The sequence below is a fragment of the Lipotes vexillifer genome, unplaced genomic scaffold (assembly GCF_000442215.2).
Source record: "Lipotes vexillifer unplaced genomic scaffold, Lipotes_vexillifer_v1.1 scaffold3, whole genome shotgun sequence".
In the NCBI taxonomy this organism is placed as follows: domain Eukaryota; kingdom Metazoa; phylum Chordata; class Mammalia; order Artiodactyla; family Lipotidae; genus Lipotes; species Lipotes vexillifer.
The window spans coordinates 3680143-3706637 of NW_006783631.1; the positions used below are offsets into that span (position 1 = coordinate 3680143).

The 26495-nt window shown below is 36.6% G+C and overlaps 1 protein-coding gene across 2 annotated transcripts in view; it reads right to left on the minus strand.

Annotated features, from left to right (window-relative positions):
* The window catches only part of CUNH2orf76 (chromosome unknown C2orf76 homolog), a 61370-nt gene extending 37068 nt beyond the window's left edge, over positions 1 to 24302 (minus strand). Inside the window, exons 1-2 of one of the 2 annotated variants that reach the window (XM_007456355.1) lie at positions 24234 to 24302; positions 21030 to 21174 (exon numbers count right to left, since the gene is read on the minus strand). In XM_007456355.1, the coding sequence (XP_007456417.1) occupies positions 21030 to 21162 (133 nt within the window). In that variant the 5' untranslated portion in view covers positions 21163 to 21174; positions 24234 to 24302. Of the gene's footprint in view, positions 1 to 21029; positions 21175 to 21343; positions 21455 to 24233 lie in introns of those variants that run through there. The other variant, XM_007456354.1, reaches the window with a different exon arrangement.
* Between the last annotated feature and the right edge of the window lie 2193 nt (positions 24303 to 26495).

The following is a 26495-nucleotide window of genomic DNA, read 5'->3' on the forward strand; positions in this document are numbered from 1 at the left end:
TCACTAAAGACCAGTGATGATGAGTATCACTGAATATGCTTATTTGTCATCCATACATTTTCATTGATGAAGTTTGTGTTCAAATATTTTGCCCATTTTTAATTGGGTTGTATGTCTTATTACTGAGTGGTAACAGCTTGGTTTCTTTTCTAGTTATTATTCTAGATACAAATCCCTTGTTTATATGTTTTACAAAGTCTTTCCAAGTCTGTGGTTTGCCTCTTCATTTTCTTAAGTGTATTTTAAAAAGCAAAACTTTTAAATTTTGATGAAGCCTAAGTTTTTTCTTTTTCATTTATTGTGCTGTATTAAGAAATTTTACCAAAATCAGTCCCTAAGATCTTCTCTTTCAGAAGTTTTATGGTTTCAGCTTTCAAATTCAGGTCTTGAACAAAAATTGTTTTTGTGTATGGTAGGAGGTAAGAGTAGAGTTCATTTATTTGCATATGGATATCCAGTTGTTCCAACACCTTTTTAGAAAGATGACCTCTTCCCCCCAAAATACCTCGCTCAAAAACCAATTAAACATATATGTGTAGGACTATTTCTGGACTATTTTTCATTGATATATATGTCATCTATATATCAATACCACACGCACTATCTTGCCTGATATAGCATTACAGTAATAAGTCATGAAACCAGATAGCGTTAAGTCTTTCAACTTTTTGTGACTTATTTATATATTTATTTATTTATATATTATAGGTCTTTTTTTATTTTCCTTATAATTTCTGAACAAGTTAGAATAACTTGTTTACAAACTTTAGGATAAGTTTGACATTACCTGAAGGAAAAAAGAAAGTCTGTTGAGATTTTCATTGGCATTGGAATCCACACATTATTTTGAGGAGTCATGGTGTCTTAACCATATCGAGTTTTCTGATCCATGAACACAGTCTATCTCTCCATTTACTTAGGTCTTTCTACATTTCTCTCAGTGATGTTTTGGAGTTTCCAGTGTAAAGTTCTTACAGCTCTCGAATATATACTAAGTATTTCATATTTTTTGATGCTATTACTCTTTTTCAGTTTCCAACTATATATTGCTAATAACACTATTAATTTTTGTATATTGATTTATATCCTTCAACCTTGCTAAGCTCAACTTACTAGTTCCAGTACTGTTTTTATAGACTCCATAGGATTTTCTACATAGATAATCATATCACCAGTGAATAATGACATTTTCTTTCTTTCTAATTTGGATGCCATTTATTTCTCTTTCTTGTCTTACTGAACTGGCTAGAACCTCCAATGCAGTGTTGAATAGAAGTGATTTCTAAAAAACACCATGCCTGTTTCCTTATTTTAGGAGAAAAGCCCTCAGTTTTTCACCATTAAGTATGATGTAGGGTGTCAGTTTTTCATAAATATCCTTAATCAGGTAGAGAAAGTTCCCTTCTATTCCTACTTTACTGAAAGTTTCTAACAGAAGTGGATGCAGCATTTTGTCTTCATCTATTGAAATAATTACATGGTTTTCCTTTCTTAATCTATAATATGATGAGTTACACTGAATGATTTTTGAATGGTAAACCATCCTTGCATTCCTAAGATAAACCCCACATAGGCATAACGTATTATTCCTTTTTAAATATTGTTGGACTTGACTTGCTAAAATTTTATTAAGAATTTTTACATCTTTATGCATGAAAGTTATTGGTTGCCAGCTTTTTTTTTTTTCCTTCCTAATTGCTTTCTCTGATTTTGGTATCAGGATAAGGATGACCTCAGAGAATGAGATAATAATAATAATTCCTTTTCTTTTATTTTCTGGAAGAGTTTCTGTAGAATTGAGATTATTTCTTCCTTAAATGTACAGTAGAATTTACCAGTGAAGCCATCTGGGACTGGAGTTTTCTTTGTGAAAATGTATTTTAGTTACTGTTCATTTTAAAATACAGAATTATTCAGGTTGTTTGTTCCTGTTTAGTGAGATTTGGTAGTTTGGGTTGTCTTTCAAGGAATTTTTCCATGTACCTAGGATAACATATTTATGGCACAAAGTTGTTCAAAATATTCCTGTATTATTCTTGCAAACTCTGTAGAGAACTGTAGTGCTATAACAACTCTCACTCCTAATACTGATAGCCTGTGTCTTCTCTTTCTCTTATTTTTTTCCTGATTAGGCTGGCTAGCACTTTATCAATTTTATTAATCTCAAAGATCAGCTTTGGCTGTTATTGATTTTCCCTATAGTTTTTCTATTTTCTGCTATGATCTTTTTTATTTCTTTTATTCTGCTTACTTTGGGTTTAATTTGCTTTTATTTTTCTATTTCCTTAACATAAGGGCTGAAATCACTGATTTAAGACCTCTTCTCTTTTTCACATTAGGCATTTTTAGTACCATAAATTTTCCCCTAGTACTGTTTCACCAGATTCCCACAAATTTTGAAAAATTGTGTATACATTTTTATTCAGTTCAAAATAGTTTCCCTTTTCTCTGCTTTTATCCATAGGTTATTTAGAACTGTGTTATTCAGTTTCCAAATACCTGGGGATTTTACAGAGATGTATCTGTTACTGATTTCTAACCTAATTCCACTGTGGTCAGAAAACAACAGTACAGAGGAAGACACTGGAACTCACCAAAAAAGATACCCCACATCCAAAGACAAAGGAGAAACCACAGTGAGACAGTAGGAGGGGCACAATCACAATAAAATCAAATCCCATAACTGCTGGGTGGGTGACTCACAAACAGGAGAACACTTATACCACAGAAGTCCACCCACTGGAGTGAAGGATCTGAGCCCCATATCAGGCTTCCCAACCTGGGGGTCTGGCAACAGGAGGAGGAATTCCTAGAGAAACAGACTTTGGAACCTAGTGGGAATTGATTGCAGGACTTTGATAGGACTGGGGGAAACAGAGACTCCACTCTTGGAGGGCACACACAAAGTAGTGTGTGCATCAAGACCCAGGGGAAGGAGCAGTGACTCCAGGGGAGACTGAACCAGACCTACCTACTAGTGTTGGAGGGTCTCCTGCAGAGTTGGGGGGTGGCTTTGCCTCACCGTGAGGACAAGGAGAGCAGCAGCAGAAGTTCTGGGAAGTAGTCCTTGGTGTGAGCCCTAGCAGAGTCCGCCATTAGCCCCAACAAAGAGCCCAGAGTAGGCTCCAGTCGCCTCAGGCCAAACAACCAACAGGGAGGGGACCCAGCCCCACCCATCAGCAGACAAGCTGATTAAAGTTTTACTGAGCTCTGCCCACCAGAGCAACAGCCAGCTCTAGCTTCCACCAGTCCCTCCCATCAGGAAACTTGCACAAGTCTCTTAGACAGCCTCATCCACCAGAGGGCAGACAGCAGAAGCAAGAAGAACTACAATCCTGCAGCCTGTGGAACAAAAATCACATTCACAGAAAGACAGACAAGATGAAAAGGCAGAGGGCTATGTACCAGATGAAGGAACAAGATAAAACCCCAGAAAAACAATTAAATGAACTGTAGATAGGCAACCTTCCAGAAAAAGAATTCAGAATAATGATAGTGAAGATAATCCAGGGCCTCAGAAAAAGAATGGAGGCAAAGATCTAGAAGATGCAAGAAATGTTTAACAAACATCTACAAGAATTAAAGAACAAACAAACAGAGATGAACAATACAATAACTGAAATGAAAACTACACTAGAAGGAATCAATAGCAGAATAACTGAGGCGCACAAGAACGGATAAGTAACCTGGAAGACAGAATGGTGGAACTCACAGCTGTGGAACAGAATAAAGAAAAAAGAATGAAAAGAAATGAAGACAGCCTAAGAGACCTCTAGGACAACACTAAATGAAACAACATTCCCATTATAGGGGTCCAGGAAGGAAAAGAGAGAGAGAAAGGAACAGACAAAATATTTAAAGAGATTATAGTCGAAAACTTCCCTAACATGGGAAAGGAAATAGCTACCGAAGTTCAGGAAGCACAGAGAGTCCCATACAGGATAAACCCAAGGAGAAACACGCCGAGATACATAGTAATCAAACTGGCAAAAATTAAAGACAAAGAAAAATTACTGAAAGCAGCAAGAGAAAAAACGACAAATAACATACAAGGGAACTCCTGTAAGGTTAACAGCTGATTTCTCAGCAGAAACTCTACAAGCCAGAAGGGAGAGACATGATATACTTAAGGTGATGAAAGGGAAGAACGTACAACCAAGATTACTCTACCCGGCAACGATCTCATTCAGATTCGATGGAGAAATCAAAAGCTTTACAGACAAGCAAAAGCTAAGAGAATTCAGCACCACCAAACCAGCTCTACAACAAATGCTAAAGGAATTTCTCTAAGTGGGAAACACAAGGGAAGAAAAGGACCTACAAAAACAAACCCAAAACAATTAAGAAAATAGTCATAGGAACATACATATCGATAATTACCTTAAATGTGAATGGATTAAATGCTCCAACCAACAGACACAGGCTTGCTGAATGGATACAAAAACAAGACCCATATATATGCTGCCTACAAGAGACCCACTTCAGACCTAGGGACACATACAGACTGAAAGTGAGGGGATGGAAAAAGATATTCCATGCAAATGGAAATCAAAAGAAACCTGGAGTATCAAAACTCATATCAGGTAAAATAGACTTTAAAATAAAGAATGTTACAAGAGACAAGGAAGGACACTACATAATGATCAAGGGATCGATCCAAGAAGAAGATATAACAATTATAAATAAATATGCACCCAACATAGGAGCACCTCAATACATAACGCAACAGCTAACAGCTATAAAAGAGGAAATCGACAGTAACACAATAATAGTGGGTGACTTTAACACCTCACTTACATCAATGGACAGATCATCCAAAATGAAAATAAATAAGGAAACACAAGCATTAAATGACACAACAGACCATAGATTTAATTGATATTTGTAGGACATTCCATCCAAAAACAGCAGATTACACGTTTTTCTCAAGTGCGCATGAAACATGCTCCAGGATAGATCACATCTTGGGTCACAAATCAACCCTCAGTAAATTTAAGAAAACTGAAATCATATCAAGCATCTTTTCTGACCACAATGCTATGAGATTACAAATCAATTACAGGGGGTAACAAAATGTAAAAAACACAAACACATGGAGGCTAAACAATATGTTACTAAATAACCAAGAGATCACTGCAGAAATCAAAGAGGAAATCAAAAACTACCTAGAGACAAATGATAATGTAAACACAACGAACCAAAACCTATGGGATGCAGCAAAAGCAGTCTTAAGAGGGAAGTTTAAAGCTATACAAGCCTACCTCAAGAAACAAGAAAAATCTCAAATACACAATCTAAACTTACACCTAAAGGAACTAGAGAAAGAAGAAAAAACAAAACCCAAAGTTAGCAGATGGAAAGAAATCATAAAGATCAGAGCAGAAATAAATGAAGTAGAAACAAAGAAAACAATAGCAAAGATCAATAAAACTAAAAGCTGGTTCTTTGAGAAGATAAACAAAATTAACAAACCATTAGCCAGACTCAGGAAGAAAAAGAGGGAGAGGACTCAAATCAATAAAATTAGAAATGAAAAAGGAGAAGTTACAACAGACACAGCAGAAATACAAAACGTCCTAAGAGACTACTACAAGCAACTCTATGCCAATAAAATGGACAACCTGGAAGAAATGAACAAATTTTTAGAAGGGTATAACCTTCCAAGACTGAACCAGGAGGAAACAGAAAATATGAACAGACCAATCACAAGTAATGAAATTGAAACTGTGATTTAAAATCTTCCAACAAACAGAAGTCCAGGACCAGATGGCTTCACAGGTGAATTCTATCAAACATTTAGAGAAGAGCTAACACCCATCCTTCTCAAACTCTTCCAAAAAAATTGCAGAGGAAGGAACACTCCCAAACTCATTCTATGAGGCCATCGTCACCCTGATACCAAAACCAGACAAAGATACTACAAAAGAAGAAAATTACAGACGAATATCACTGATGAATATAGATGCAAAAATCCTCAACAATATACTAGCAAACAGAATCCAACAGCACATTAAAAGGATCATACACCATGATCAAGTGGGATTTATCCCAAGGATGCAAGGATTTTTCAGTATACGCAAATCAATCAATGTGATACACCATATTAACAAACTGAGGAAGAAAAAACATATGATCATCTCAATAGATGCAGAAAAAGCTTTTGACAAAATTCAACACCCATTTATGATAAAAACTCTCCAGAAAGTGGGCATACAGGGAACCTACCTCAACATAATAAAGGCCATAACAACAAACCCACAGCAAACATCATTCTCAATGGTGAAAAACTGAAAGCACTTCCTCTAAGATCAGGAACAGGACAAGGATGTCCACTCTCACCACTATTATTCAACATAGTTTTGGAAGTCCTAGCCACGGCAATCAGAGAAGAGAAAGAAATAAAAGGAATACAAATTGAAAAAAAGAAGTAAAACTGTCACTCTTTGCACATGACATGATACTATACACAGAGCATTGTAAAGATGCCACCAGAAAACTACTAGAGCTAATCAGTGAATTTGGTAAAGTAGCAGGATACAAAATTAATGCACAGAAATCTCTGGCATTCCTATATACTAATGATGAAAAATCTGAAAGAGAAATTAAGGAAACACTCCCACTTACCACTGCCACAAAAAGAATAAAATACCTAGGAATAAACCTACCTAGGGAGACAAAAGACCTGTATGCAGAAAACTATAAGACACTGATGAAAGAAATTAAAGATGATACCAACAGATGGAGAGATATACGATATTCTTGGATTAGAAGAATCAATATTGTGAAAATGACTATACTACCTAAAGCAATCTACAGATTCAATGCAATCCCTATCAAATTACCAATGGCATTTTTTACAGAACTAGAACAAAATATCTTAAAGTTTCTGTGGAGACACCAAAGACACCGAATAGCCAAAGCAGTCTTGAGGGAAAAAAATGGAGCGGGAGGAATCAGACTCCCTGACTTCAGATTATACTACAAAGCTACAGTAATCAAGACAATATGGTACTGGCACAAAAACAGAACTATAGATCAATGGAACAAGATAGAAAGCCCAGCGATAAGCCCACGCACCTATGGTCAAGTAATCGATGACAAAAGAGGCAAACATATACAATGGAGAAAAGATAGTCTCTTCAATAAGTGGTGCTGGGAAAACTGGACAGCTATAGGTAAAAGAATGAAATTAGAACACTCCCTAACACCATACACAAAAATAAACTCAAAATGCATTAGAGACCTACATGTAAGACTGGACACTATAAAACTCTTAGAGGAAGAACACTCTTGACATAAATCACAGCAAGATCTGTTTTGATCCACCTCCTAGAGTAATGGAAATAAAAATAAAAATAAACAAATGGGACCTAATGAAACTTCAAAGCTTTTACACAGCAAAGGAAACCATAAACAAGGCAAAAAGACAACCCTCAGAATGGGAGAAAATATTTGCAAACGAATCAACGAACAAAGGGTTAATCTCCAAGATATATAAACAGCTCATGCAACTCAATATTAAAAAAGAACAAACACCCCAATCCAAAAATGGGCAGAAGACCTAAACAGACATTTCTCCAAAGAAGACATACAGATGGCCAAGAAGCACATGAAAAGCTGCTCAACATCACTAATTATTAGAGAAATGAAAATCAAAACTACAATGAGGTATCACCTCACACCAGTGAGAATGGGCATCATCAGAAAATCTACAAACAATAAATGCTGGAGAAGGTGTGGAGAAAAGGGAACCCTCTTGCACTGTTGGTGGGAATGTAAATTGATACAGCCACTATGGAGAACAGTATGGAGGTTCCTTCAAAACTAAGAATAGAATTACCATATAATCCAGCAATCCCACTACTGGGCACATACCCTGAGAAAACCATAATTTAAAAAGACGCATGCACCCCAATGTTCATTGCAGCACTATTTACAATAGCCAGGTCATGGAAGCAACCTAAATGCCCATCGACAGATGAATGGATAAAGAAGATGTGGTACATCTATACAATGGAATATTACTCAGCCATAAAAAGGAACAAAATTGAGTCATTTGTTGAGACGTGGATGGATCTAGAGACTGTCATACAGAGTGAAGTAAGTCAGAAAACAAATATCATATATTAACACATATATGTGGAACCTAGTAAATGGTACAGATGAACCGGTTTGCAGGGCAGAAATTGAGACAGAGATGTAAGAGAACAAACATATGGACACCAAGGGGGGAAAGCGGCGGGGTTGGGGTGGTAAAAAAAAAAAAAAAAGAATTCTTTTTTCCACTTCAAAAAGTTAAACATAATCCAGAATAGGAAAATCTACAGAGACAGAGAGTAAATTAGTGGTTGCCAGAGGCTAGGGGAAGGGGAGATTGGGGAATGACTGCTAGTGGGTACAGGGTTTCTTTTTGGCACGATGAAAATGTTCTGGAATTAGACAGTGGCAATGATCGCACAACTTTGTGAATGTACTATAAACCACTAAATTTTACACTTTGAACATGTGAATTTTATATGTGGATTACATCTCAATAAACCCATTATTTAAAAAAAAAGTTACATCAGAAGATGCATATTAAAACATAAACCCAGAAAAAAAAAAAGAAAACACCATTGCATGACTCAAATCCTTTCAAATTTATCAAGATTTGTTTTTATGGCTCAGAATATGATCTCTCGGTAAATGTTCTCTGAACACTTGAAAGGAATGTATATTCTGCTATTGTTGGGTAGAGTGTTTTTAAAACATCAACTTGGTCAATTTAGGTTGATAGTATTCAAGTTTTCTATATCCTTACTAATTTTCTACTTGTTCCATCAATTACTGAGAGAGGGGTGCTGAAATATCTCACAATAATTGCAGCTTCACCTAACTTTCCTTGTAGTTCTACTAGTTTTGACTTCATGTATTTTGAGGCTCTGTTGTTAGGTGCATAAACATTTAGGATCATTATGTTCTCTTGACTAATTGATGCCTTATCATAATAAATTGAGAGCCTTTATCCCTGTAATATTCTTTATTCTGAAATTAGCAGTCACTCCAGCTTTCTTTAGATTAGTATTAGCATAGTATAACTTTTACCTTTAACTGATCTTTATCTTTATATACAAGAAAATACATTTTTTGCAAACAATTTGTAATTGAGACTTCCTGTTATATGTCTGCATTTTAGTTGAGGTGTTTAAACCACTTACAATTAACGTGATTACTGATATAGTTGGGTTTAAACCTACCATTTTGCTATTTGTTTTTTATTTGTCCATCTATTCTTAATTTCCTCTTCCACTTTATTTTTTTCAATATAAAGCATTTTAATGTATTTGACTATAGGCACATAAAACTATTTAAATGATGAGAAATTTAACCACATAAACAGTGTTCAAAACTTCTGCACCTTCTGAAAGACAAGGCATCCATGGTCTCTTGGATAGGGGTAAGCAGGAGGACCAGACGTCAGATCTTAGATGCTCTAGAACTGACATCTATTACTTTCTCCTCCAGCATATTGGTCAGGAGTTCTATCTAAATGAGCACATGGACAGCTGGTGAGCAATCATTACAAAATGTGATGTTGTAGGTACCAAGTAGAAACACAAAAGAAGTTGTTAGTTTAGCAGGCGAAACTGAGTCTGTAGCACAGGGGAGAGACCAAGGAGAAATCAGTTAGGAGGGGAGAGAAAGACAGTGTGACTGGGAGAGGAAGAGAATGTCCTTTGCCTAAGTCCAAAACCCAACTACCTCCCGAAATTTCTTTTGGGAGACATGGCTTAACAGTAGCAATCAGGATACAAAAACAAAACCTAAGGATTTAAGAGATCATAGACACAATATGAAGCAACCAAGAATAATTTTAAATTAAGTTGTATGAAAAGAATTACGTTTTTAAGAAAAGGCAGATGATAGGCACTTGGGTTGCGCTTCCATGTCTAGGCTTTTGTAAATAATGCTGCAATGAGCACTGAGGTGCATGTATCTTTCTGAATTAGCATTTTCATCTACTTGGGATATATGCCCAGGAGTGGAACTGCTGGATCATATGGCTGTTCTAGTTCTAGTTTTTTGAGGAATCTCCAAACTGTTTCCATGACAGATTAGAAAAGAACGGAACTATCATCTCCCTTTTCTTTTTTCTTTTTTTTTGAAGTATAGTTAATTTGAAATATTAGTTTCGGGTGTACAACATACTGATTCAATATTTTTACAGATTATATTCCATTTAAAGTTATTATAAAATAATGCCTATATTTCTCTGTGCTGTACAATATATGCTTGTTGCTTCTTTTACCTCCTTTTAAATTGACTATTTGACAGTTTTTTATGATTCTACTCTATCCCCCTTTTGTTGGCTTATTAGCTGTAATTCTTTAATTCATGTGTGTGTGTGTGTGTGTGTGTGTGTGTGTGTGTGTGTGTATTTGCTTTAAGGTTTTTAGTAAATATCTTTAACTTATCAGTCTACCTCCAAGAGATACTGTAACACTTCATATATAGTAAAAGAATCTTATATCCGCATGTTTCCATTTCTCCCTTGTTGGCCTTTGTGCTATTGCTGCCATATATTTTCCATAAACCCCATAGCACATTATTGTTTTTCTTTAAATAGTCAAATATCTTTTAAAAAATATTTTTAAAATAAGGAAAAAAAGCATTTTCTGTTTACCTTCATTTACGAATTTTTAGTACTACTTCTTTGTGTGCATCCAGATTTCCATCTGGTATTATTTTCCTTCAGCTGGAAGAAGATCCTTTAGCATTTCTTATAGTTCAATCTCCTGATGCTAGACTCTTTCTGCTTTTGTATGTCTGACAAGGCTTCATTTCTGAAAAACGGGAACAGAATCCTAGGTTGACTTTTTTTCCTTCAATACTTTAAAGATGATACTCCACTGTCTCCTGGCATGCATTGATTCTGATGAGAAGGCTGTTGTTGTTTTCATCCTTATTCCTTTTATGTAATGTGTCCTTTTTACTCTGGCTGTTTTTAATGTTTTACCTTTATTACCAGATGTAAGGAATTTGATTATGCTATGCCATGGTATAGCTTTCTTCATGTTTCTTTTCCTTGGGATCTGTTGAACTACTTGGATATGTAGGCTTATAGCTTTCATCACACTTGTAAAATTTCAATCATTATTTCTTCAAATAGGTCTTCCCTCCCCTGTCCCAGCTCCTCTCCTCATGGCCTCCAATTACATGTATATTTGGCTACTGGAAGTTACCCCATACCCCCCTACTGCTCTATTTATTTTTCTCTCAGTCTTTTAACCTCTTTGTGCTTTATTTTAGATAGTTTTTGTTGCTGTGCTTTCAAGTTTCCTTATCTTTTCTTCTGCCCATCTGATCTACATGTTAACCCTAATCAGTGCATATACATCTCAGACATGGTATTTTTCATCTGCAGTTCAATCTGGACAATCTGGGTCTTTTCTTCTTTTTTTTTTTTCATATCTTCCATCTGTCACATGCTCAATCTTTCTGCTACTTTCTTGAACATTTGCAATATAGTCATAATAACTGTTTTAACTGTCATTGTCTGCTAATTCTACCATCCACAGCATTTCTGGTTTGGTTTCAAATGATTGATTTCTCTCCTAATTATGATTTATATTTTCTTGTTTCTTTGCATGATTGGTAAGTTCTGATTTGATGCAGGACATTGTGGGTTTTATCTTGTTGAGTACTGGATATATTTGTATTCCTATAAACATCCTGAGCTTTGTTCTGGAACACAGTGAAATTACTTGGAAACATCCTTTTGAGTCTTACTTTCAAGCTTTGTTAGGTAAGAGCAGAGCAGAATTTAGCCAAGGGTTAATTTTGCCCTACTATTGCAGCAATACCTTTCTAGATACTCCACCCAATACCCTATTAATTACAAGGTTTTCCATCCTGACTGGTGTAACTACAAACTGTTCCCAGCCCTGCATGAGCTCTGAGTATTTTGCCTTCTGCTACCATCAGGCGGTTCTCTACCTGGCTTCCTTACACACACATGCTGATCGTATTCAACTGAAGATTCAGGCTCTGCAAATCTTTAGAGCTCTCACTTTGTACAGCTCGTTCCATTCCAGTACTCAGCCCTGTGAACTCTGTCCAGACTCCACTTCAGGATGCCATCTGTGACTCATAAACTCATAGAATTCTCCAGCCTCTGCCTGGATTCCCCCACCCTGCTCTGTGGCCTACATGCTCTCTCCCGCAGTAAGATGGCACAATCATAGGGGCCACCTTCTTTGTTTCTGCTATCCCATCTTGTGCTATATGATATCCAATATCTGAACATCATTGTTTTATGTATTTTGCACAGTTTTTCAGTTGTTTCAATTAAAAGAAAAAGTTCAGTCCCTGTTACTCCACCTTGGCTGAAAGCAAAAGCCTGTAACATATCTATTATATTCTGAAAATTATTTCCTACTTTGTACTAAGTTTTTCTTTCACTTTATGTTTTCCCACCTTTGAACTTATTAACTTTGGAATCTAATGAACTTTTACAGAAGAGTTCAGGATTGCAAAATTCTGCAAAAACCCACTTAGTATTTCATTATTGGAAAGTTCAGTAGAAGTTAACCAGTAATTTTACTCATTCATTCAGGTCCCCATAAAAGGCATCCACAGAAAAATTAATTATGAGAAAAATAAGGCAACATAATTAATATACTGCTGGCATTTAGGATGCCACAAAGGAGTCTGAGATGTTAAAACACGTTTCAATATAAAAATCAACAAAGTCTGGAAAATTATTAAAGTACCAATGGACAACAAAATAATTCTTTACCTCATAGTAAAGGCTCTAAAAATAGAAGTGGTATAATTTGTAATTTTTTATTAGATGCTGGACCTACATTTAAAGATTTTTAGGAAAGCACAAACACCTAAGGGAAAAAAACGAAACTGACTAATTCAATGACTAATCTGTATAGGCAAGAATACCAAAGACCTAACATTAATCAGAACACTGTGCCAACATTCTACCCTGATGAAGGGTTCTATCAGGTATTATAGTAAGACTTCAAAGTTAAGCTATATCAAGATGCTTTTTACTTTAATCATGAAATAATCTAAACATTAAAAAGTATGGAGAATAGAACAAAAGTTCATTTAACCCATCAACCAAATTTAACAAATGTTAACATACTGTCATAACTACTTCAGATCTTTACTATTTTTTTGTTAAATAAAACATTATGGATACAGTTGAAACCTTTTCTATGTCCTTCTGTAGTCCCATTAACCTCCCTTCCCAAAGGTAAGCACTAACTATCCTTAAGTTAGCATACCTTCTTCATCGTTATATTTTCATTCTGTTGTCATAGCCACAAAAGATAGAGTATTATTTTGCGTTTCAAATTTATAGAGTTAAGTATTTAAACTAAAGAATCTACAGTACATTTTCTACTACAAACAAGAGACCATCACCTCAACACTGTATTGAAGGAATGGCCCTTTTGTGATAAGGCGATAATGTGCTACGAATTTGCTACAAAATTATCCTGTTCCTTTCTAAATAGGAGGGGCACCAAGGGAGTGCTTCTTTACAGAAAAATGCCAGATAATAAACGCAGAAGTAGTCACAGAGTTAGAAAAAAATCCCAATTTCTGCAACCACCAGTGATTCAGGTAAGGATCATCAATAGACACTAAAACTATTGGAAACAACACATGCATATCGTCTCAATGTTTATTGCGCCACACACTACTTATTAGTTAGAAAGATACCTTTACAACAGAGAAATCTGGTAGGCAGCACCTTAACCAAATGACCTAAATATGTATCACCAGAGCTTCCAGGTCGGTGAACACACGGAGATACCAGGGAGAATGGCACACTCCGAGAGGGCATGGAAGCTCTGCACCCTTTCCCCATGCTTTGTCCTATGCATATTTTCCACCTGGCCGTTCCTGAGTTTTATCCTTTTGTAATAAACTGGCGATCCAGTTTGTTAAATAAATAAATAAATACCGCCAATAATAGGACAAAGCAATACCAAGTGCTTCCTGATGAGATGCAACTAGGAGGAATCACCAACATCAGGGATCAGCAAACTATTTCTGTAAAGACCAGTAATAAATATTTTAGTTTTTTGTGAGTGATACAGTCTGTCACAACTGTGTAAGTGTCACTGAAACACAAAAGCAGTACATATAATATGTAGACAAATGGGTGTGGCTGTGTTTCAATAAACTTTGTTTACAAAAACAGGTGGCAGGTCAGATTGACCCCACAGGTCGTGGTTTGTAGATCTGCAAGCTACATGGTAATCCTGCCAAAAATGTTTAATCTGAATCTAATCATAAGAAAACAATCAGACAAATCCATGTTGTGGGGCATTCTATAAAACACAGCCCTGGATTTTCCTTTAAAAAAATCAGTGTGATGACAGATAAATGAAGGTGGGGGCTGCTCCAGATGAAGGGGATTAAGAAGATGTGACTCGCCACGAAAAGACTCCGAAGAGCCTTAAATGCATGTTCCTAAGGGAAAGAAGCTAGTCTGAAAAGGCTACATACTGTATGATTCCAAGTACATGATATCCTGGAAAAAGCGAAACTAGAGACAGTAAAAAGATCAGTGGATGCCAGGGGCTTGAAGAGAGGATGAATGGGTGAAGCCTGGGGGATTTTTAGGGCAGTTAAACTATTCTGTATGATAATTCATTTGTCAAAACCCATAGAACTTAACAGCACAAAGAGTGAACCTTAATGTATGCAAAGCAAAAAACAAAAAAAAACATTTAGGAGGACAGGGGATCCCAGGAAAGAATGCAGAGGGTGACAAGAGAATACAGCTGTACTGCAAATAGATGAAATAATCTTACTGAAGAGGGTGAAAAAATGGCGCTGACCTAAATAACTTTGGCAATGAATAGATTTTTGTAAGATTAAGGCAAAAGGAACTGCACAAAAGCACTGTACTCTAGTTAATATTACGTTGTTTCCCACAGAGTACCAATTAACAACTCTGATACAGCTATACCTGTATACTGGAATTAAACAAGTAAGTAAAGAGATGGCAGATGTTGGGAGTCAGGTTCCTCACTGTTGGATTGGGGATGTACAGATGAGCAAGGGGAGAAGGCCGGAATGATCCACGTGATAATGGATTAGAGTTGGAAACATCAGTAAGAATTCATGTTTAACATACAGATTCAGATGGTAAACATGAAAATATTTACACATACAGGTATACAGGTTCATATATTTCTTTGCTCTGTCAGTTAAGAGAGCCTAGAAGAAATGAAACCCCAGTAGTAAAGAGCATACCTAGCACTCAGATCTTGGCTTCTAATACCATTCTCCAATAAAACAACCAGGGCTCCTAGAGAAATGGGTGATTCTAGGACTGGCTCAGGATATACAAAATTAGCCTGGAACATCTTAAAGTACCAGAACTACACACAGATGGCATATGTCAAAGGGGCACAGAAGCCTACTGAAAGAGTTTCCAATGACCAAATCTAGAATAATTTGAGTAACAAAATAAATAAAATCTCCTATGCAAAATAATTCCAAGTAAATTAACTCCCCACTCCTCAACTGTGTACTGTGCATAGTGACTTCCTTCCAAAGGGTACATTATGAACAGGGAGACAACAGAGCAACGTTACAGTGGGGAAACCTACATTACTTCAGCCAAGCGATCAAGGTCAACATCAACAGTCATAAATCATGTAGAAAGTAGGTGCCCTGGATATGATGTGATAAAAGTGACACTTTATCTTTGTGAGTTTCCTCTCAAAAACCCATAACCCCAGTCTAATCATGAGAAAAGCATCAGGAACATTCCAACAGAGAGGCATGTTATGAAAGGCCTGACCAGTACTCCCCAAACTGTCAAAGTCATCAAACTGGGAAAATCGGAGAAATTGTCACAGTTCACAGAGCCTAGGGAGACATGACAACTAAACGTAACGTGGTATCCTGGATGGGATCCTGGAGCAGAAAATGGACCTCAGTAAAAACTAAGGAAACCTGAATAAACTATGGACTGTAATTAATAATGCACCAATATTGGTTCATTAATTGCAACAAATGCAGCATGCTAATGTAAGATGTTAATAATAGGGGAAACTGTGGAGGGGAGAATTAGATATAAACAAAAATATAAAAATTAAAAAGATAAAGAAAATCTTTCTAACTATTCTAGTAGTCACCCAATAGAATAGACTGCTCTACAAAGTAACATATCACCAGGAGTAACAGGGTATGAAGAATGAGTTCTGAATTGGAAGGTTGGATAAAATCTCCACAGCTTTCCTCTATTTAACAGATGAAATCATTTTACATTCAGAATCAAGATCTAAAGTATTACAAAGTATTAAAATGCTTCCAAATCAATGAATAATTAAAATGTCATATTATCTAGAGAATTGGTTCGTTTATTTATTCTGAATCTAGAAAATCTGTCATCTATATAAGGTAATATATGGTACCTCTGTGTTTGGAATATCTGATTAACATCAGATATGTTAATAATAGATTTATTTGTTTTATTATATTTATATGCTTACATATAAATATAATCTTAAGTATTTATTATTGATATATTTATACTTATTTGTAAGTGTTAGTTTACATTTACTATACTTATGTACTATACTTATACAGCTTTAGATTTTAATGGCATGGTGTAGTGGTACAATGATTCTCAATGCAGAATGGATCAAATTTAACCAAAGTTTCTTGGCTAAGGGAGAAATACAGACAATTATGGGAAGAGACAAGGTTAAGCTATGGATGGCAAAAAGTGACTATGATAAGAAAAAAACAGCTAGAAAGGCAAGAAGGCATCTAAAATAACCCCAAAAGGTCATTCACCACAATGAACATTTCTGTCTGTGTGCAAGATTTGCTATGCCACAATGTCAAACATCCTTCCAGCTTTAAGTGTTCAAAACATTACAGCAAGGACAACAGGCACATGAAAAGATGCTCAACATCACTAATTATTAGGGAAATGCAAATCAAAACTATAATGAGGTCAGACCAGTCAGACCAGACCTCAGACCAGTCAGAATGGCCATCATCAAAAAGTCTGCAAATAATAAATGCTGGAGAGAGTGTAGAGAAAAGGGAACCCTCCTACACTGTTGGTAGGAATGAAAATTGGTGCAGCCACTATGGAGAACAGTATGGAAGTCCCTTAAAGAACTAAAACTAGAGTTACCCTATGATCCAGCATTCCCACTCTGGGGCATATATCTGAAAGAGATGAAAACTCTTAATTTGAAAAGATACATGCATCCCAATGTTCATAGCAGCACTATTTACAATAGCGAAGACATGGAAGCAACCTAAATGTCCATCGACAGATGAATGGATAAAGAAGATGTGGTACATATATAATGGAATACATATACATATATATACTCAGCCATAAAAAAGAGTGAAATAATGCCATTTGCAGCAACATGGATGGACCTAGAGATTATCATACTGAGTGAAGTAAGTCAGATAAAGACAAACATCATATGATATCACTTATTTGTGGAATCTAAAGTAATGATACAAATGAACTTATTTACAAAACAGAAATAGATTCACAGACATAGAAAACAAACTTATGGTTACCAAAGGGTAAGGGGTGGGAAGGATACATTGGTAATTTGGGATTAACAGATATACACTACTATATATAAAATATGTAAACAAGGACCTACTGTATAGCACAGGGAACTATATTCAATATCTTGTAATAACTTATAATGGAAAAGAACATGAAAAAGAATATGTATATATATATATATACATATAACTGAATCACTTTGCTGTACACCTGAAACACTGTAAATAAACTATATTTCAATTTAAAAAAACACTAGAGCAAGATGAACTAAATTCAAAGACTCTTTTGACACTGAGTGAATCCATTTACTTCAGGGATCCTCTTAAGCAAGCAAGGCAGTAGACAAAAATAAAGAGGCAACTTAGTGTAGTGTTTAGGAGTGCATGATGTACAGCTGAACAGCCTGGGTTGGGCTGTAGCTTTGCCTTGTATTAGCCATGTAATCTCAAGCAAGTTTCTTCACTTCTCTCTCTGTTCCTTAGTTTCTTCATCTGTAAAATGGAGATAATAACAGTTCCTAATTTAGAAGGATGCTGTGAGGATGAAATGAGATAACCTACTTAGAGTTCTTAGCACAGTATCTGATACATAGTAATGCTTGCTATTATTATTATTAGTTCAAAAATTTCTCAGTAATAAGCTATTTGGTCTTTGTTATGTACACAATTCATAAAGGGTAAATTCACCAGCTTTGCAGAGTTCCACAGTACCTCAAATCAGATGACAAAGATAGGCAGAGAGCACACAAGTCAAAAAGGTCTGAACCCCAAAGTTTACCTTTTAATCAGTGGAACACATTTCCCACATGCACAATAGAAACAAGTAGTGGATATATTATTAGTAGCACAGGTGAAAGATGTGAGTAGGCTGGGCTGAGCATCTAGCTGTGATCCACACCACTGCTCTAATGGGGATCATTCTATGGTACTTGGGAAGGAAAGAACACAGTGACCCGCAGGAGAATACATCTGCCCCTGGCACTGGAGCAGCTTGAAGATTACATCTTATTCTCAAGGACTACAGAGAACCTATTCTGCACTGTACCAAGAACACCACAGCACTCACTGTATTAACAGTAAGAAACACTGTAACCCATAACACACACACAAAGATTTTAAAATAAAAAATGTAGGGATTTGTTTTTATTTCAAAACCTGAATATGCTTTTGGCAATATCTTTTCAAAAGCAGGACCCTCTTTAATTTGCAATATCTCAGTACCAACTCTCAATCTCTCCATAACAAGTAGACCGACTAGTCCATTTTCCTTATGGGTTTATATACCTCACTTTCTTCTTAAGCAAGTAATACTGAGCAGTGAAACCACTCAAAATTAGACCAAAAAAAAAAAAAAGTAAGGGAGAAGAGTTTAGAAATTTTACAAAGTCAATCAGGAAATAAAATGTCAAGAATTAACTACATTTTTTAAAGTTAGCTATACACACTTACATTGCACACACATAAACCAAGATCTTGGTCTCCCAATAACATTCTCCAGTAAAAGAATCAGAGCTCCTCTGAGAAATGGTTGATCCCAGGCCTGGGGCAGAGAAAGAACAGGACATGTCTGGAACATCTTAGACCAAAAAGTAAGGAAATGCTCAAAGAAGGATTGGGGACATGTTAAAAGGACATGGACCCAGACTGAAGGGGCTACCGCCAGCCAAAATGGGGATGATTAGAGCATCAAAATAAAATAATAATAGTAAAGAATTATAACCCTTTGAATAAAGTAAGAATTCTTGAGTCCACAGTGATATAAACAAAAGATTAAATACATGGGGCGGGGGGTGAGAATGGGGGGGGTAGGGTAAAAAGCTCTTCCTTACTGTAGAAAAACAACTAATGTATCTAAAAGGAATGATGGAATAAGAAAAATCACCATTTGCCAATCATCATCATAATAACTGATTCAGGTAAGAATCATCAAAGGATGCTGAACTAGTGGATGAAAGTTTGAGAAGCAACAAGACATTCACATAGTCTCAGAATATACCCCTATAAGTTAATTTTCAATTACAATAAAAAGTTACAGTGGAGAAACCTGGCAGATATCACCTTAACCAACTGATTAAAGTCACCATTGCCACTAATGGGGGCAATCGACAGCATGTGCATCCTGGTGTAAATGCACTGAGAAGTCAGCATTGTTTCAATGATTTGAAATTGAAAACTAAGGAAACCTGAAGAAACTATGGACTGTAATGAATAATGCATCAATATTGGTTCCTTAATTGCAACAAATACAGCACACTAATGTCAGATGTTAATAATAGGGGAAACTGTGGAGGGGAGAAAAAGCATAACCTAAATCTAATAATGAGAAAACACTGGAAAAACCCACCTGCATTCTACAAAATAACTGGACTGTACTATTCAAAATTGCCAATGTGATGAAATACAATAAAAGGCTCCAGGATAAAGAAGTTAACTCAGATTAAAGGAATTAATTAATTAATTAATCTCAATAAGGTCTGTAAAGTAGATAATAGCATTGTTCCAACGTTAAGTTCCTGATCTTCATCACTGTACTATGTTTATGTAAGTGAATTCCTTGTTTTTAGAAAATACACACTGAAATATTTAAAGGGAATCATGTCTGCAACATACTTCTAAAAGGTTCAGAGAACAAAATGAAGTGGGAGAGCAAGAGAGGAAGCGGGTAGGTGGAGGAGAGAGAAAAACAAATGTTAACAAAATGTTGACATTTGGGGAATCTGTGAAGAGCATCCAGAAGTTTCTGCAACTTTTCTGTGTCTGAAATTATGTCAGTTTTTAAAAAGTAAGTTGGATATAAAGTACTACATCTGTCAAAACTCATAGAACAGTACACTAAGATCTGTACATTATACCATAAGATAATAATAAAAGCTTATTCTAGATGTTTCATCAAATGTTGATGATTGGAACACTTCAGTAATTGAAAACAGAGGTTAGAAACCCACCAAGGACCAATCAAAATGAAGACTAAATTCAAGCCTGCTGTATGTTAAGCTTGAAATGATACAGTAGCACCAGTGAGGCTGCCTGTCACTTCTGTACCCACAATGACCAGCAGCTCTCATGATTTCCTGGCTGTACAGAGGCCTGCCACCTTCCTGTCACACTCCCCAGAAGGCCCTCTTGTGCTCAGCCGGGTAACACTACATTCTCTTACTAATCAGTCTCCAAATACATAAACCCGTTTGTTACAAGCAAACACAGACCTTAATTTTTTTTTAATTAAAAAAGGGAGAAGCCAAACATGATAGTGACAATCTCTGATGAGGGAAAACATGCTGCTAAATAAGCCTCAGGGAAACACTGCCGCTGATGCCAAGGCCCAGAGCAGGAGCCAGCCTCACACCTGGCTTAGAACACAGGTTAATATCTTTCCAAGTGTTTTTCAAAGATTACTATCATTCTAATAGTCAACAATTTTTTTCAAAACACTAATAAAACAAAGTGGCTGAGATGTCTCATACCTTGCTTTAGAAATACTATAAATTCCTTTACAGTTTGGTCCAAATGAACTCCATAATATACTACAGGTCTGAAATTGCGATGCTCAAATGAACGAATGAGGCGAACCGTAATGGTCACGTCTTCGGAAGCCATGTGAAGAAATTCCTGTGGCAAGGGGACAATAACATCAACTCATAATTATCTACAAGCCTGTACTTCCTCCATCAGCTCTTGGGCACCCAGCCCATCTCTCCCACACTGCACAGTTAACAACACAGTCCCCAAACCCAGGCCAGATTCCGGAGCAACCAAAGGGTCCCAAGGTCACTCCCACCTACCCACTACGATCCTGGACAGCTTCATCACAGTCACTGATGTTCTGACTGGTCGAAAACTGACAGGGCACAGAAGATGAACACAATTGACTCAAGGGTGTGGGTGTGCATGTATGGGGAGAAGTGGGTTGCACTAAACATGTGACCACTCTGGTTTGGTACACCAGCGATCTCCTCATTTGGCCCTGAGATAAAGTACACTTATATTAGCATCAACTATCAGGCTGCATTTTGTTTTGTTTTGTTCTTTTTGTTTTGGCTGCGTTGGGTCTTCGTTGCTGCGCGCCGGCTTTCTCTAGTTGCCGGGAGCGGGGGCTACTCTTCGTTGCGGTGCGCAGGCTTCTCACTGCGGTGGCTTCTCTTGTTGAGGAGCACGGGCTCTAGGCACACGGGCTTCAGTAGTTGTGGCATGCGGGCTCAGTAGTTGTGGCTCACGGGCTCTAGAGCACAGGCTCAGTAGTTGTGGCGCACGGGCTTAGTTGCTTTGCGGCATGTGGGATCTTCCTAGACTGGGGCTCGAACCCGTGTCTCCTGAATTGGCAGGTGGATTCTTAACCACTGTGCCACCACGGAAGCCCCAGCCTGCATTTTAATTTCACAAATGTTGCCAGATTTCAGGAAGGATTTAATCATGTGCCACGGTATCATCCACCTTCCACACTATTATTTGAATATGTTTATTTCATCCTAAAACTATGTATTGGGTTGTCCAAAAGGACCTTTCATTTTTTTCTGTAAGATGGCTCTAGTAGCACTTGGTTGTCTTTAACTTCATTCAAAACAATTGTTAGATTGTATTGTGACAGCTGTCATATCAGAGTGCATTTAAAAAAAAGACTTATCGGGGCTTCCCTGGTGGCCCAGTGATTGAGAGTCCGCCTGCCAATGCAGGGGACACGGGTTCGTGCCCCGGTCCGGGAAGATCCCACATGCTGCGGAGCAGCTGGGCCCGTGAGCCATGGCCACTGAGCCTGCACGTCCGGAGCCTGTGCTCAGCGACGGGAGAGGCCACAACAGTGAGAGGCCCGCGTACCAGGGGGGAAAAAAAAAAGACATCAAAATTGGTGAATTCTGGGGGGCTTCCCTGATGGCGCAGTGGCTGGGAATCTGCCTGCCAATGCAGGGGACACGGGTTCGAGCCCTGGTCTGGGAAGATCCCACATGCTGCGGAGCAACTAGGCCCATGAGCCACAACTACTGAGCCTGAGCGTCTGGAGCCTGTGCTCCGCAACAAGAGAGGCCGCGATAGTGAGAGGCCCGCGCACCGCGATGAAGAGTGGCCCCTGCTTGCCACCACTAGAGAAAGCCTTCACACAGAAACGAAGACCCAACACAGCAAAAATAAATAAATTGATTAAAAAAAAATTGGTGAATTTTTGTGTAGCCATTTTAATATTGAAGATGGAAGAAAGAAAGCAACATTTTCAGCATATTATGCTTTTATTATTTTAAGAAAGGTAAAAACGAAACCAAAATGTAAAACAATAGATTTGTGCAGTGTATGGAGAAGGTGCTGTGACTGACTGAACGTGTCAAAAGTGGTTTGCGGAGTTTTGTGCTGGAGATTTCTCGCTGGATGAAGCTGCATGGTCGGGGAGACTAGTTGAAGTTGGTAGCAATCAAACCAAGACAGTAATTGAGAAGAATCAACATTATACCACGCAGGAGACAGCCAACATACTCAAAATATCCAAATCAAGCACTGAAAATCATTTGCACCAGCTTGGTTATGTTCATTGCTTTGATGTTTGGGTTCCACATAAGTTAAGTAAAGAAAACCTTCTTGACCATATTCCCGCATGCGATTCTCTACTTAAACATAATGAAAACGTTCCATTTTTAAAACAAATTGTGACAGGTGATGAAAAAATGGATACTGTACAATAATGTGGAATGGAAGAGATCGTGGGACAGGCAAAATGAACCACCACTGACCACACCAAAGGCCGCTCTTCATCCAAAAAAGATGATGTTGTGTATATGGTGGGATTGGAAGGGAGTCCTCTATTATGTGCTCCTTCTGGAAAACCAAACGCTTAATTCCAACAAGTACTGCTCCCAATTAGACCAACGGAAAGCAGCACTCGACGAAAAGCATCCAGAATTAGTCAACAGAAAACACATAATCTGCCATCAGGGTAATATAAGACCATGTGTTTCTTTGATGACCAGGCAAAAACTGTTACAGATTTAATTCTATCATCAAACCAGGAGGTATTATACTCATTTAAGGATGAGGAAAGACTCAGGAGAGATTACACTAATTGCCCAAGGTCATACAGCTGATAAAAAATGAAGCCAGGATTCAAGAACTAATTTAATTCAAAATCCCATGCACTCTCTACTGCAGTGTTCGAAAAATCATCCCAAACTATTTCCTCCAAAAAATCTGCAAAGTTGCCAATGTTCTAAAAATAAAATTATGGTATGTTTCTAACTAGTAGCAACTACTTCATGCTTTCAACTTTGCATACAACTTACAGCCATAATATGCAAGTACTAAAAAGAATACCTGTAATGAGGGGAAAGCAGGCAGGAGGGGGCGGGGGGGGGGGGTGGTGGGGGGATGAACTGGGAGATTGGGATTGACATATATACACTAATATGTATAAAATAGATAACTAATAAGAACCTGCTATATTAAAAATAAAATTCCAAAAGAAAAAAACCCTGCAATATTAATAACATAAGAAAAGATGTCCAACCTCACCAGTAATCAGTGAAGTTCAAAATAACAATGAGATCTATTACTCACCAAACTGACAAACAAAAAAGTCTGACAATACCTAGTGTTGGCAAGGGTGCACAACCAGTTAAGGCTGGCATCCAAACAGGTTCTACTTTTGGAGACAATTTGGCAACATTTAGTAAAGCTGAAGATTCACAAACCTTTCAATCCAGCAATTTCATTCATAGGTAGGTGTCCTGGGGACTCTCTCACACATGGCACAGGGAGAACTGTAAAAGAACATTAATAGTAACGTCATTTGTTAATCGCAAAAACTGGAAATGGCTAAATGTTCATCAGCAGGAGGATAGATAATTATGACATTTTCATACAATGAAATTAGTTCAAGCAGTGAAAATGAATGAACCTGAACTATGCACATCAACACAGATGAAATCTCAGAAACAGTACGGTGAACGGAAAAAAATCAAGCTGCAAAAGCATCAGAATACACTACCATTTACGTAAAGTTCAAAAGCATAGCTTTTATTATGTTTAAAAGGAGATGATTAATTGTTCTTTCTGAGGCAGAGAAAGGATTATGCAATTAGGGAGAAGTAAATCCGGTGTTTCAATTATACTTGGTTGCATTTTATATCTTAAGTAGGATGTTAGGTATAGGGATAGTATAAATTACTATTCTTTAAGCCTTTTAGTGTGTCCGAAATACTTCATAATATACACAAATAAGCCACACTAATTTGGCCTAGAAAGTCTCTCTGAATCATAGAATGCTTACACAAATATTTTACTAAGTTTGAGAGAATATACAGCATATTATGCATGAAAAGCAAAGGTTCAGCTGTTTTAATGCATAAAATAATTTGCAGTTATAATTAGTATACTGTTTATAATTAAACAAGTGGTTTTTAAGGAACTAAAAATAATACTTCTTTTGATAATTCTTTTGATTATCTTTTCTTATAATTATCTTTTGATAATTCTATTATTATAATTCTATTATTAAATTCTATTATTAAATTAAATCTTTTGATAATTCCATTATTAGCTACTATATTATTTGTTATTTTTTGTTGTTTTATCTAATTCCTTTATTTTTGAGTATTGTGCAGCAAATTCCAGATTTCACATAATTTCACCCTATAACACTTCAGTATGTGTCTCTAACACTGAACACTTAAAAAAACTAAAATGTCATTATCATACCTAACAAAATAGCAAATACTCAGTTTCATCTAATACTTAGTCCATGTTTGATTTTCTCTGTCTCCAAAATGTCTTTTTACAGTTAGCTTGTTTGATTTAGAATCCAAAGTCTACATACTTTATTTCACTTATATATACAAAATTTTTTAAATTAGGAACATACAGTACAAGCTCTTTATAACCTGCCTTTTAAATTAACTTCTTATGCACATTTTCCCCATGTATTAAATATTTTTCTTCAATGATTTTAAGGTCTGTACAACATTCCATACTTCTTACCTCCAACATCTTATTATTGGACATTTAGCTTATTTTCAAATATACACACATGAGAAATGACTAATTAGAAGTACAAAACCTGGGCTCAAGATGAATAAGCATATTTGTTAGACGTTTTGATACTGCCAAATTGCTCTGCAGAGGGGTGCATCAGTTTTCCCATGAACAGTGTATTCCTTGCAAACACTAGGTATTATAATAGAAAAATTATTATCACTTTTATCCACATCAATAGGTACAATAATATCTTTTTATTTATTTGCATTCTTTAATGTGGTTAAACATGATGGAAAAACAAACAAAACAAACAAAACAAAAATCCCTTACAAACCAACAATGAAAATGTAAAACATATCAGAAAAGTGGACAAAGATATGAACATAAAACTTTCCAAAAAATACATTATTTTTTATTAAATCTGGTTTTACAGTGCTTCCCAAAAATTCTGACCCTAGAATCTACCAAATAATGGCAGTTCAGCAAGACATTTACAATTTAAAATATACTGAGGTACTTAATAAAGAATCTCTCTCAAGAAAGGGATATTATAAAAGATTCCATATTTTAGAAGCAGTGTTAACAGGGTTTGTGAAAATTATGACCAACTTCTTCCTCCTCTCACCAAGCCCCCAAAACAACAGAGAAGCCCTCCAAAGCACACCACACACATACATCCAAACATGCTGGGAAGCCCTATAATGCAGTCCAAGTTCCCAAAGAGTTTAGAGCTGGACAGATCTAACTTAATTATTGATTCTACCTCTTAGCCCCAACACATAGTTGGATCTCACACAGCTGTATTTCAATAAATAGTAGCTGCTTTTATCAACAGTCTACTTGGGATTAAATAGGTTTGGGCATAAAGACAGCTCATGTAGGCAGCAGATAAAGATACAAGATTCCCAGGTACAATGAAATAAATGATATAAATGGTCTAACCAAGGAGGCTGGGCAAGCTGGCACATGCATGCCTTATA